This window comes from Thermobia domestica, chromosome 12 (genome assembly GCF_964235325.1).
Source record: "Thermobia domestica chromosome 12, izTheDome1.hap1.1, whole genome shotgun sequence".
NCBI lineage: Eukaryota > Metazoa > Arthropoda > Insecta > Zygentoma > Lepismatidae > Thermobia > Thermobia domestica.
This window is the reverse complement of record NC_137465.1, coordinates 218,318,631-218,333,549: the sequence shown is the minus strand read 5'-3', so window position 1 is coordinate 218,333,549 and position 14,919 is coordinate 218,318,631. Positions and strand designations below refer to the sequence as shown.

General features: G+C 36.5%; 1 protein-coding gene across 1 annotated transcript in view; it reads right to left on the bottom strand.

The window, feature by feature from the left end:
- The window catches only part of htt (huntingtin), a 212,775-nt gene that overhangs the window by 77,518 nt on the left and 120,338 nt on the right, over positions 1-14,919 (bottom strand). The window contains exons 31-35 of the mRNA XM_081734750.1: positions 10,561-10,740; positions 8,907-9,160; positions 6,366-6,518; positions 5,050-5,200; positions 1,699-1,863 (exon numbers count right to left, since the gene is read on the bottom strand). Of these exons, the coding sequence (XP_081590876.1) occupies positions 1,699-1,863; positions 5,050-5,200; positions 6,366-6,518; positions 8,907-9,160; positions 10,561-10,740 (903 nt within the window). The remainder of the gene's footprint in view (positions 1-1,698; positions 1,864-5,049; positions 5,201-6,365; positions 6,519-8,906; positions 9,161-10,560; positions 10,741-14,919) is intronic.

The window sequence follows — 14,919 nt, the reverse complement described above, 5'->3', positions numbered from 1 at the left end:
ATAAGCCCGCCAAAAAATAATGAACATAGACCGGCCCCGCAATATTAAAAGAAAATATATATTTAAAATCATGACGTCATCACCTCCTATGTCTCGACGCAGGAAGGTGTGAAACCATACGTAAGGTCTTCTACAATGCCTCTAAACTAAACAAATTGTACCACAGGATCCCCGAAGGGATATTGGATCTTTTGATCCAATAACAATTTATTTATTTATTTATTCATCAGGAAATAACAGATATAAGTCCAACAATTTACTGTACCTATACAACACTACACTAAAGCCCTATAATAAGATAATTAAAAAAAAACAGACCAATCTTGTACAGATATATCAAAAAGAATAATTGCATATATTACGTATCAAGAGTGACATTTGGTAAACTGCTTTCTGATAATACAAAATCTCCGATGATAATAATAATAATAATAATAATAGGATGCGCATCCAGAAAGTAACTTTCCCACGTCCCATAGTTAGGAAACCGTAAGTTGCGCGAAGCGACTGCGTGCATGTGAGAGAGTAAGGTCCTAGCATGGCGCATGGGCCAGCGGAACTTCCCTAGTGCTCTCAGTAGGGTCGTGGCAGTGGTTGAAGATGGACGTTCCTATTCCAGCTCCCGCCGCGTGTGAAGTGCGTGTAGTGATGAAAGTTTTTGAATGCACAGGGCATAGTGCCGATTAAAATCCATCGTTAGCTGTATCGTTGCAAAAATGTCAATGCTGACCCATGCACATGGCTTTGTGTTCTGGAATCAGTTGCTTCGGCACCCACTTGGCACACAACTTCTTGAACAACAGGCGCTCTATGACAATGATGTGCAATGAATGGGAAATCTGCGGGAACTGACCGCTGAGTTTCGTTATTGTGAAGCTACGATTCTGCATGATGCGTTCCCGAACAAGGTCTACAAGATCGTCTGTGAAGACGGTTATTCTACCTAACATCAAGTACTTTGTGGAATGCCATTACTCGATAATTTTGCGCCTGCAGTTCACGAACCTACTGCATTGGAACATCTGTATATTTTCTGTGAGACAACACAGCACAACGGAAGCGACTCTAAACTACTGAGCCATATTTCAACGAAAATATCTGTCACCTCCTGTCTGATGTGATGCCACTCATTGGTGAACGTAACGACGTGAATCAACTACAAGAAACGTTGAAACAGTAATCCGGTGTGGTCGTGGGCCGAGGGCTAGTACACATAATATTCAATAAGAGTCAATAAACAATCGTTTCTCACCTGATGCTGTCTGAGTATCATGCTTCTGATATGACTAACATACAATCGTTTCTCAGCTGATGCTGTCTGGGTACCATGCTTCTGATATGACTCACACAATCGTTTCTCACCTGATGCTGTCTGGGTATCATGCTTCTGATATGACTAACGCACAATCGTTTCTCACCTGATGCTGTCTGGGTATCATGCTTCTGATATGACCAACACACAATCGTTTCTCACCTGATGCTGTCTGAGTATCATGCTTCTGATATGACTAACACACAATCGTTTCTCACCTGATGCTGTCTGGGTATCATGCTTCTGATAAGACTAATACACAATCGTTTCTCACCTGATGCTGTCTGGATATCATGCTTCTGGTATGACTAACACACAATCGTTTCTCACCTGATGCTGTCTGGGTATCATGCGTCTGATATGACTACCACACAATCGTTTCTCACCTGATGCTGTCTGGGTATCATGCTTCTGATATGACTAACATGTTGTAACAGAGATAGCTTAGCAGCTCTATACAAAGGAGATTCTAAACTTGATGTTTTATCTGAATCCAAGTAGCTAGAGGTATCATTGTAACCGACCTTCTGCGTAGACAAGCCCTGACATGCCTATAAAAAGAAAGAAGTAACTGATTAACAAACAAATTCAGTCATGAAATAACCCATGATCTTATACATATGTCGAACTTCTTTCTGTTTGTCACATTGCTCAATATTGTTAAGGATTTCATAAATGAACAGAAAGGGTAAGAAAAAGATTAAACCTAATAGATAAAGCGGATAAGTTCTACATCATGACAAACAGATTAGTTCTGTTTCGTTACTTATTTTTTTATTTTTTTTTTTATATAGAAATATAGAAAATGTACAGATTTAATGATTTTGTTTTTAATAAAATAAACAGAATATAATAATGAATTAAATATGAGTGATGCTTGGTTATATTATCATCTTAATATTCAAAAGGTTGATTCTTTGGATGTGAATACAGATATTCTTGAGAGAAAGATTTCTCATTTGATATGCATAGTTCTTCAGAATAAATGAACAAATAAAATATAGATTATAGAATCCAGGTAGAAAACATAAGACTAAGTTATTATTGATATAAAATTACATTGAATTTTAATTAAGTCATTGACACAAAGAAGACATAAATGGAATTAACTACAGAAATTATGAATTGGAAGAATTTAAAGCCTGTTTTGGAGGAAGACCTCCATGTACTGAACTTTTTGTATGTCGTTTCTTTACATAATTGAATCAAAAGGTTTTACTCACAGGATAGTTGAAGGTTTGAACAAGCTGTAGAACATTATGAAGATGAGCTCTTTGTTTGTCAACTAAATTGACTAAGCTAAGAGAGAGCTCCCTCGTAGCTAAACAGTTAGCGTACGGGTCTTTGACGTAGGAGACCCGGGTTCGATTCCTGGTTGGAGCTCACGTGGTTCGGATTCCACGTTAATCAGTAGGTCCTGTCTCATATAGCCTCGCTGCTGAAAGGGACGTTAAACTCAAAATCAACTCAATTAAGCTGAGACACACAGACTATAACGACACTATTGCCGTTTCTGACCGTTTGTTTATATTTTGGTCAATTTATATATTTTGTGTTATAGCCTTTCACCGATACGAGATCCTTATTTGTGTTTATGTTTTGAATTTGTCATTTTCATTTTCTGATTTCACTTCCTTGAAAGTGAATTTACTTGTTTATAGAAACTTAACCTATTTCTTTTTATTTTCAATAAAAAAAAAATAGATGTATTTCTTTGAGAATTACGTTACATCTCAAAAGAGTTGTCCACGGAAGCTTCTCAATTTACAGTCTCAAGTGATCTTATAGCACTTTTACTGTTGGCAAACTATGATGATTATTACAAGCGCGAGAAACCAGAATCTTTTAATATTATAAATTCTTAATATTTGTTCTTTATTTTATTTATTTATTTTTAGATAAGGTGATTTAATGCTAAAGAACAAATGAGAACAACAATTAACGTCAAGCATGTTTCAAGGTAGAAAGTACATATGATTAGCATTCAGATACTTGTCTTGGGTCTTATTTTATGCGGCGATTTCTTCGACTTATGATCTAAGTTTTTCCCAATCTAACTAGTCAGAAAAAGTAATTAGATAACTTGATGGGCAATTAATTACATGATATGGATCTATATTATACTCAAATTATACAAGGAGTGTTCAGCAATTATTATCCCTGATATAAAGGCATTATCTGAAATAGATGAAATTGTACAGTACGCAGCAAAAAACCTGCAACATGAGCATGTAAGTTTATTGTGAAACGACGAAGTCTTTTGCTTCAAAATAAGTGTGCAGGGGAAGACGCCGAGGTTTCTCCTGGCGTGATTCGTGCCACTTAGACGTTATGTTGATTCCCTGCGATGTTAGGCGTAGTTTCACAATAAACTTACATGCTCATGTTGCAGGTTTTTTGCTGGGGACTGTACATGCACCATCACCTATTCCTTAAATGTTTAGAGACAAAGTTTCAGGCATGTCGGGTGAATAATGTTAGTGTTGTGCTTTGTTTTTCAGGTCAAGGAGCGAGGATTGAGAAAATGTACGAATCTGAATAAAGAGCCGTTATTAAGTACCTCTAGAGGAAGGGATTTTCCCCCAAGGAGATTCATGAAGATATGGTGAATGCATTACGTGATGGCGCCCCTACATACCAAATCATCAAGAACTGATCACATGACTTCCGGTGCGACAGAGCGAGCTGTGAACTTGCATCAGGTGCATGACCGCCCGTAACCAGTGTGCACACCACAAAACATTAACGTGGTTCACGAGCTGATAATGGCTGACAGACGACTTACTGTGCGGAGCACACAGTATCAGCCCGATGGGTACCACGAATGTTAACCACTGATCAAAAGCGTGAACGAATCCGCTCAGAAACAAATATGGCATTGTTTAAGAAACACCCGGCTAACTTTCTAGCTAGATGTGTGACCGTAGATGAAACCTAAGTACATCATTACGATCCAGAGTCCATGCAACAGAGTATGCAGTGGCGGTACCATGATTCTCCTCCCTCTGAGAAATTCAATACAATGACATCAACTGGCAAGCTTATGGCCACGGTTTCTTGGGATAGTAAGGGTGTATTGTTCATTGATTATCTCCAGGGCCAAAAGACAATTACAGGTAACTATTATTCACAATTGATTCCAAAAGCTAGGGAGGCAATCAAGGAGAAACGCAGAGGGATGCTACACAGGAAAATGCTGCTGCTGCAGGACAATGCCCCTTCTCACGGAAGTCACCTTACCGCCGCCGCTATTGCTGATGCCGGGTTTGAAGTATTTGAGCACCCTATCTACTCGCCAGATCTTGCCTTAAGTGACTTTCACTTGTTCCCCAAGCTTAACTAACACCTGCGAGGGACAAAATTTGACAACAATGAGCATGTAATGCAGGCTGTCGAAGAATGACTTCTAGTACAGCCATCAAGGTATTTTTGAAACTGGTATTCGTGCTCTAGAACATAGATGGGAGAAGTGCATTACAGTGAGGGGGAGGGTGACTACGTGGAAAAATGACAGATCTTTTACGTCAGGGTCAATAATTGTTGAAAACCCTCGTACTAGTAAAACAAAGTTTTGTGATCTTTATCTTAACCATCTTGTACCGAAAAAGTTCACGGATTAATAAGTGAACGAGATATAGCCACAAAAAGACAAACTGAGGACATAGTAACATTTTTCTTTATAGTAATGTGTTTCATGCTTAGTATTCCAAGACAATTAGCATCTTTTATTATCTTACCTGCAAGGTCAAGTGTGTGCCTAGTTTCAAACAATCTTCTAGTATATAAATGTTAAATTCCTTCGTGGCCATAACAGACAAAATACCTTCGAAGTCTAACTTGCTAAGGAGTTGTGCACATTCAGTTCCAGAAGCCTTTGGTCGACAGCACCTTTACGACACACAAAAAAATTAAAGTTTAGAAAATATGACAATTCAAAGGATATATTCGTGATGAGTACTGAGTAAAATGCTTATCATATCTAGCAATGAATATCTTTTAATAAAAAAACCTTTCCGGTTGGAAGTTGCTGATCTCCAATATATTTAATTTTGTTTCATTTCTAGCTTTCCTAGTTCAATATATATATATATATATATATATATATATATATATATATATATATATATATATATATAGATAGATAGATAGATAGATAGATAGATAGATCTATCTTTTCTCTTTTATAGACGTGCTCTTTTATAGCCGTCTTTTGGAGAAAGAGTCTGTGAAGGGGTTGTAGGAGTTCTTCGTGGCTCTCCGTGTCCTTCGTACTTCTTTGTAGATGGCTTCTGTTGGGTGCTTGATGATTCCGTAGAGAAGCACATGCGGTTGTTTACAAGCACTGTATGAGGGGTTATTGCAATGTATTTAACTAATAGCGTAAAACGCACGAAAAGCTAAGTCAGAGTGACTGAGAGATAAGTGTATATTCCAAATTGAGGTGGTCAGTACTGTAGAGGTTAATGGAACATTAGAACATAATGAAGCGAAGTTCAAAGATTATCCAGACGAATAACTGTTTTAAGAGTAGTAAGTAATGGTAAGTAATGCGTATCTTATAGGAAATGGTAGGTCCTGTAAACGTCACGCCAAGTCAATCGTTTTATTGTACTATTTTTTCACATAAGAGCAGCACAAACAAAAATCTCCCTTTTTACTTCGCAGGTGAAGATAAAATAAACAAACTCATTATTGCACAGAACAAAACATTTTCCAGTAACATCATCTGAACGAACAGCCCTGTATGATACAGAATAATAAGTTATAGTTGAACTGTGTTATTATAAAACTTCATCGTAAAGTATAGCTTAAACAAACATATAATAAAGTTGATTACTGTTCCTAAAAGCGTTTATGTTTTTAAGCTCTAGTTCCTTAGCAATATATAAAAAATCAACAAGTAATGATTTTTGTCAAAGAGAATTTACATTAATAAAATGACTGATTTTACATACAGAACAACCTTAATTGAATATGTTACTCTTATCATATGAAAAGTCAAAATAATTATAATTATTTTTTAAAAGAGAAGTTTGAAAATATCTCCACTTACTGCACTTTAACTTGACTAAGATACCAGTTCTTATCAACACAAATGCTCTTGACGTTGGCCGGATTAAACGTTCTTCCCTGTTCAAGTTCTAATGGAGAGAGATCGTAACACTGAGAACCAAGTTTGTTCAAAACACTGACTAGACGACTATGCCTGAAAGAAAGAAAGAAAGAAAGAAAATAAATAAATAAATAAATAAATAAAATTAACTGCGTGTTTCAGTGATATAAATTAAAATATTCGAAAGAGTAAATAAATACTTTGATACCCATCAGAAGAAATCATTAATTGCGATGACAGCGATTAAAAAAAAGTTTTAAATTGATAATTACGTCTTTGATCGCACAGCTCATTTTTAAAAATCTTTTTTCACAGAAATAACCGGGGAATATTTAAAGTACGCAGACTGGTACTTTTTCATAGTTAAATACTTGTTTAAATTCTTAACAACAGCAATAACTCGCCACATATCTTGCGGTAAATATTCGTTTCATGTATGATGTGGAGTCTAACCCTGACCTTAACAAACTTCGTGTTTGTTATTCTTACATTTCTAGGAAGAAATAGAACTTCTTACTGAACAAGAAATTTATAAATTTTGCCCAAATGAAGAGAAGAATACGTTATATCTAAAGAATAGTTTATTATAGGATTGTTACTTACAGGATATCTGGAGTACAGTTAATGAGTAATATATAGATAATTGCCATTGATATTGATCCCAGCGTATAGGAAGGAGGTGGATAACTTCAGTGTAAAAACCCCTGGGTTGCTGACAGAACCATTATACTACGGTATTCTGCGCTTCCTTATTACAAGTTAACCATTCACCTTTCAGTGACATTTTTAAGGAGCCGAAGATACGGAAATCATATTGGGAAAGATATCAAAATTGTACGGGGGATGTTTGAAAATTTTCCATCCAAATGTTTTCAGCAGGTTAAAGGTCTTATTGGCCACATATAGCCTAGCGTTGTTTTGAAGCAGCAATATCCCATTCAAGAGTTTCTCTCTGTGCTTGATTCTGATGGCCTATTTAAGCCTCCCCAACGTGATGTAGTATCATTCTGAAGCGTTACAATCTTCTGCGTCAAGAAACTCGATAACATTTCGTTGCGCTAATCTGGAGGAATCCATCATGCACCCGACTACGCTTGTAACTTTCCCTAAACGAGGAAAGAGCAGGTACAAGTGCAAATCGGGAATCACACTGCACCATCCATTGACAAACGTATTTCCTCACTTCGACTAGATTCGACGCCTCTACAGTCAAAGTCTCCTTTTCATTCCTTATATGTTATCCAAATGAAGTCCTGATTTAGAATGAAAAGGAAAGATAGGATATTTATTGGCATTTGAGCTACAATGTAGACCAGTGGTTCCCAACCGGCGTGTCGTGATACTTATGTGTCGCTCAGTCCCTTAGGATATTGCGAAATATTTGAACTTAAAAAATCTTGAACCATTTACTAATTGGTTAAAATCAATTTTGAAATAGACTGTACCAGTCAACCTCCAGCGGTAGTAACAATGCTCGGTACTGCATGCAGTCCCTATTTTATGGGGCGCAATTTGGAGCTCAAGTGGGGAATTTGACCCCTTGAGTTTGAGATTCAAATACATTTTAATCAACAGGATAATAAACAAATGGGAAGTGTGAAAATATACTTACATCGGACAGTCTTGCCCCCCCCCCCCTCCTTCTCCTGAAACAAAATCTGAAATGATGCTGCTGCTTTATAGAAACTAGCACTATTTTCATTTTATATTATTACTAGCAGAATACCCGTTCTTCGCACGGGGAGAATAAGTTTCATTTTGGACATAAAGGGATGAAATTGGATTTAAATGGCATCGGAAGTGTCATTGTTCGTCACACCGACCCAGAAAACTATGGATTCGACACTAATATTGGTCATGTTCGAGCATTTATATATATATCAGTCGGGTTGAGTTGAGTTGTTTTTAACATTCTGTTCGGCAGCGAGGCCATATGAGACGTGGACTTACTGATTAACGTGGAATCCGAACCACATGAGCTCCGCCGGGAATCAAACTCGAGATCGGTAAGGTGGTTTAAGCGGTGCAAAGTCACAAACATAGTGAGTTTCATTTTTACATATGTAGATTAATTTTAAAAAAATATTAAAGAAGTGTGTCGCCAGTCAAAAAAGTTAGGAATTACTGATATAGGCACTGTACAGCGAAATAGGCATAATAAATTTTGCTGAAATTGAAGCATAAATTCCCAAATGAACTTCTGTGTGTTCATTTTTATCACGTCTTTAACATCGAGAAACAGACATTTTTACCTAATATCCGATCTCTAAAAATAACAGTAGCCACTGTTCTCCAAAGTAATAAATACGAAAAATACACGAATATTTACTTCTTAGATAATTTTAGTATCATGAATTAAAAAAAGTACATGAATATTTACTTTTTAGCTAATTGTAGTGTCATAAATAAGAAAAATACATGAATATTTACTTTTTAGCTAATTTTAGTGTCATAAATAAGAAAAAATACATGAATATTTACTTTTTGGCTAATTTTAATGTCTGGAGTGAGTCCATGATCATTTGAAAGTCCTGTTGTGGAAGCTGTTCCTTCACCTCTTCTACTGAAGATGTAAGCAACATCTCCGCTCGCTGACACGCTAAGTTTCCTGCCAATCTTGCTAAAGCAAGCTGCGGATAGCTCAAAAGTCGTGGGATAATCAATGTCAGCAACGAACCACTCTGAGATGGATGAACTCCTTCTAGACACTTCAATAATTGTCTTACAAGGCTCGGCTGTAAAATAAAATTGAAATACTACTGAGAAGTCCATACACTACGATACATATTCTATATACTACAAATCTAATTATTATTATTATTATTTGTAATTATTCTCTTCAAGGAAATATGGAAGGATAAGCTCTGCTAACTTGATAAAACTAAGATTCGAGAAAATTTTCCATGGTGATGCTGCTTATGAAAGAATATTGTAATATCCCATGTGATGTTGTAAACAAACAATTCCACATGTTAGTGTTTACAAACACCACCACGTGGTTTGGCAAGATGATTTCACACCAGATGGACCTACAATCACTTGCAGACGACGGCTTCTAGCCCTTCCCACGGAGCATGACGGCATCGGAGCAGCAGCGCCACCGCCACTCAAGGAACGCTATAAATTGGATGGACCACGGCAATTCTGTACCATCTTTCGCGCTTTCCTATCTTCTAATTTACCTTTCCTTCCTTCTATCTACACAACTACAGACTCGCGTGTAAGTGTCTTCCGAAAAGATCGATAATACAAAGCCGACAAACTCTTTAGGCTACTAACAGCATGTGAGGAGAGGCATGTAGACAGATGGTTGATGCCTTACTCTCTGTCAGGACGCGGGCTTTCCTGAGGAGCGTCCTTTTTTCTAACTTTTCTGTTTCTGTTTCTGAATTCTGTACCAGTTTTCTGGTGACCCTCCTATTTTTTGCTTCGGAACATTAGGAGTAACCTAACCCCAGGGCCTCTAGTCTGCTTCGAGACTACGAATATCCTTTCTCCTGGCTTAGCCTGCTTCGGGGCTCTGTTAGCCAGCTAACCTACCCACTGCTTGCTTCGGAGCTTTGGGCACCTAATTGCACTCCTCTTAGCCTGCTTCGGGGCTCTGCAGAGATCCTGTCTGCGACCTTACGGTCAAAGACCACCTATAACTAACCTTTGATATTAGAGAGATTAATTTGTACAGTATTTTGTGAAAATACTTTCATAGAAAAATTTTATAATAAAATTAGTAGTGGGAGATCGATTCCGGACACTCCTTTTATTAACGCTCTACCTATACCTATATGGGACAAAATTTTACAATATAAACGTAGAAGAGTTCAAAGCAACCAAATAAAACGTTTGCTCTCAATATTTTTCAAATGTCATTATTTTGATCCTGGTAAACCAAAACATCATGTAACGGTAAGCACGAAACATGTGATCACATTTCTGACTGAAGCTACAAATTACATGTATGTTTTATTTACACGAACAAATTAAGTTGATAGTAATTATTTTGCTTGGAATACGTAATTAAAATAGTTTTAGATGAAACTTATCGAATAAATAAATAAATAAATAAATAAATAATAAGCCAAGTTCTTTATTACTTTCATTTCATTTTCACAACGGCAAACTTATAAAAGAAACATACTTGCGTTAGGTTTTCACACCGAGATGAGACTGCTTGCACTAGGAGACAACTGGCTGCAGGACTTCGATGAACGGCTGCTATAAATTCTTGTACTGGAGGTTCAGTGGAAAGACGAATAACCTCCTGAATATGGTTTACAAGCAACCATGTCATCTGTTCCGCGTCATTTAAATTTTCACACTGAAATCAGAAATTACAATAAAAACTTTGTAACAATTTACCTCAACTAATACAAACTTGGAATTATCAACTGATTATATATTAATCTCAATTCAAATTTCCTTTTTATGTGGATCTAAAACCTATATTACTTTGCATATGTAGTAATTGGAAAGCAATTGCATATGTTAAACATAGAATCAAATTAGAAATTTCCTTTTCAAAACTTGATGGAGTAATTCACAAAAATCTGGTCGCTGGACTGATTCTCGAACCCCCATCTTTTGCTTGGTCGGCGGTTGATCTGCAAATTGTTAGAGTAACCACTAAGCTAAAGAACGGTTAATTGGCTGGATTGAAGTTTCAGCGCTCCTTTTAGCACCATGGCTATATAAGACGTAGATTTACATCTCAAGGTGGGGTCTGAACTCCAGTAATACGCTTAAATGTTTCAAAGCTTTTCCCATAGGGAATCAAACCTGGGACACTGTGCATGCAAAGGCGCGAGCGAAACCACAAGACCAGAGAAGAGGATTAATTGTTTCTGATCCATAAGAAACTTGTAGATGTATGAGAACACATATTTCCCTTTTTAGTGTTATGCGATGACTTTACGAAACAACGGCCATTTTCAGGTTTTGGCGTTGATGGAATTTATGTTGTATATAAGGAGAATAGGTCAAGCTACTACTATTAGCAGTGCAGCCAACTACTCAATAGCTGGCAATTAAAATACCTTACTTACGAATAAAAATGAAATCACGTCTGGCATTTCGCAGGGTAATATCTTAATTCTATTGTTTCAATAACAAAGAAGACTGTTTGTCATGAAAATACAGAAAATTATTTCAATTTTTTCCCTTTCACATTCACTCTTTATTGAGCCTTCAAACTTTTAACGCATTTCCATGTTAATCATATCAAAGTAACTATCTTGCTTAAACAACTCCAGCACCAGAAAGCCGTCTCTGCTGGTCTAGTGGTTAACGCATGTGGTCCTAAGTTCGATTCCCGGTGAAGAGCACAAAACATTAATTTTACAATCAATCACATTTATTAATCATTTGTCTTCTTTAGCCAACAGGGCATAACCGTGGGACGTTAAACTAAAAAAAAAATTCACTTTCCAGTACCAGAAAGAGAACTCCATTACAAAATTATTCAGGTTCGAAGCCTATGAATTCAAGTATGCAGAAGCATGTTAAGTGTAGTGTCGTCAAATAAAACGTCTCAAAACTTCATATTCTGTTATATATGCCTCTGAGTATAATATGGAAGCTATGGGCCTTTATACAGTGGAACCTGGATAATTCGAACCTCAAGGGACCAGTAGAAAAATTCGAATTATACAAAAATTCGAATTAGACAAGTTTTTGTAAATGGTTGAAATAAACAATCAAACTTCATGTTTTAACATAAAGACCATTATTGGAGCTAATATTAAGTGTTTTAAGTACCATACACTCATTGTAAAACTAGAAAACACATAGGTTAATACAATATGAAGTAAAATACTGTACTGTAATACGTACGTATGATCTGTCAGGAAAGTAAATGTACACCTATTTTTCGAGTCTGGCATTCCTGCGCTCCATCCATGGAGAGTATGAGAATTAAATCAATCAAAAGTTTACTGAGGGGCAAAAAGAAAAGCTTAATCTGAATAAGATATTGCAGAGGGGCACAAGCTGTGAATACGAATAGTGCATTGTGTAAATAAAGGACGACACCGAAAGAGAAAGCCAGAAACAGCTGTTAAACTTACAAAAAAAGAGTAAAAATTGTCGAAGTGGGAACATAAAACACAAATACAACAAATACGCTGACAACTAAACGGTCACCATGCCATGATCTTGGTGTAGTGGTTATGGTGCTGGCTTACAAATGCAAAGGACCCAAGTTCGAATCCTCGGCAAGGACATTTTAAAAATTTTTGTTAATAATACATACAACTCATGAGAGATGGTAAAAGAGGTCGTATTTAGTTTTTCGTAGCAATTATTATTGGTAATGTTTAGTACTGATAATACTTTTTGTCTTTGCGTATTGCTTTTATTCTTTTCTTCATTTCCAAAGAGAAGAATATCCGAACAAATTCCACAAAAATTCCTCATATTTTGAATGTAAACGCCATTTGCAATTAGTGAAGAATAAAAATTGAACGTTCCGATGTAGCTGCAAAAAGTAAAAAGAAAAACATGGAAGTGGACCATACTCATGGTTATTAAAAATACAATTTCTACATGCCTTACACCTCCCGACCACGTTTCTACGTTAGCAAGTAAGAGGCTTGTGTTTAGGTTAGGCTCGTCAATACGTTTTGCAAAGGGGCCCGGTTTAGCTCTGACGCACCACAGGTGCGAGAAGGGAGAAAAACACTTTTTCTCTCTCCCTCTGTGTGTCTACTTATCTATCTATTTGTATATATATAACGCTATTTGTGAATGCCATAACCACCCTAATTTTCAGCGGATTGAGACGAAACTTGGCACAAACATTAATTGTTGAAATATCTTAATGAGTTCGTTAACCAGAATAATCAGATGAAAATGTTCAAAATGGTGGTCCTTCAAACTCTTAAAAAGTTCCAAGGGAACCAAATTTCGCCCATAAATAGGTATTCAGAAAGTTTGAATAAATTTTCCTCTTTTACTGAAATATTTGTGTGCAGAAACTTATTGAAATATTGGACCCGATTAATCGCCTAAAGAAGGTTCACGCCCTTTCGCTACGGTCAGTTTTTTTTTTTTTTTTTTTTTTTTTTTTTTTTTTTTTTTTTTTTTGCAGGAGGGGGTTATTTTCCTATCGGAACAAGATGATTGTTAGTGATGATATGAAATTACACATTGAAAGTGAAGTAACTTGTGTAACGTGTTATTTGAAAGAATAATATAATAAATGTGCATTCCTCTAACACAGAGAACTCATGTATTTCGAGTTTGGGAGCCTGAATGGCGAGGAGTGTTATTTGATTTGCTTTTTAGTAACACATTGCATTGCAAATAAAGGTAAGCAACATTAGTGGTAAGTAAAATAATAATAATAATAATAATAATAATAATAATAATAATAATAATAATAATAATAATAATAATAATAATAATAGGTGTTGTTTGTGGCAAGGTAATATCTTAATCAATTCTTCTTCAAACGTAATGATTGTAACGCCATATCTCCCTTACAAACAAAATATTAGCAATTTATATCGAGAGAACGAGAAACTGTAGAGCGATGGGACCAACGTTGGACAGTATGCACTCATAGTACTCAGAAAAGTAAGCGATTTCAATGCAAAATGAACGAAGAGTCATTGTCATGGGTACTCATGGGGCCACGGCAGAGCCCTCTTTAGGCAAAGTGTCAATAACTTATATCGAGAAATGATACTGGGATGGGACCAACTTTGGACACCGTGGACCCATAAAGCGCATCGATAAAAATAGGGGGGGGGGCGCCAGCCAGCCTTACTTATTTCCACATAATAATATAAAATTATATTGTCGAAATACACACACGAGTTAGCTACTAATATTTCATATTATTATTATTATTATTATCGACAGCGTCTTTTCATTACGTGTGCGTGTTTGGCATGAAGCCAAAGAGAAGATCCATCATTCGTAGAAAGAATAATAGTCAGTTACTTTAACTGTGAACGACAGCGAAAAATACGAAAAGAGTGGACTACCTGTAGCGTAAAGAAGCAATATTTTCTCTCAAATGGATAAAAAATCAAGCCGAGATTAATTCGAATTCGCATGGACGGCGCGAAAAGCTAGTGCTTTGTCCACTTTTTTTTAACTGACTCACTGAATGTGTTTCAGTAACTTACTTATCGCTAATTTTACTTGCTTCACTTGTTTAACTTGCTTTTTCTAATAACTTATAACGACAGGGACACGAACACAGAAACATCGAGAACAGTTAAAAATCATAGATGCTCTCCCGCCGGGAATCGAACCCGGAACTCCATACACCAAAGGCGCACGTGCTAGCGACTAGACCAGCGGGAAGGGCACCACTCTCTCCGTGTGTCGTTAGGGATTACGACCACTGTATTGCCAGCTATCACTTCTGTGGGTTGTATACTATGATCACATGTTTCTTCTCTGCTGGAAGAGTAAAACCTACATTATATGTAATACATGAGATATTTAGACCTACATGCTCTTCATATAATGTAATAAAAGGGTCATGCTG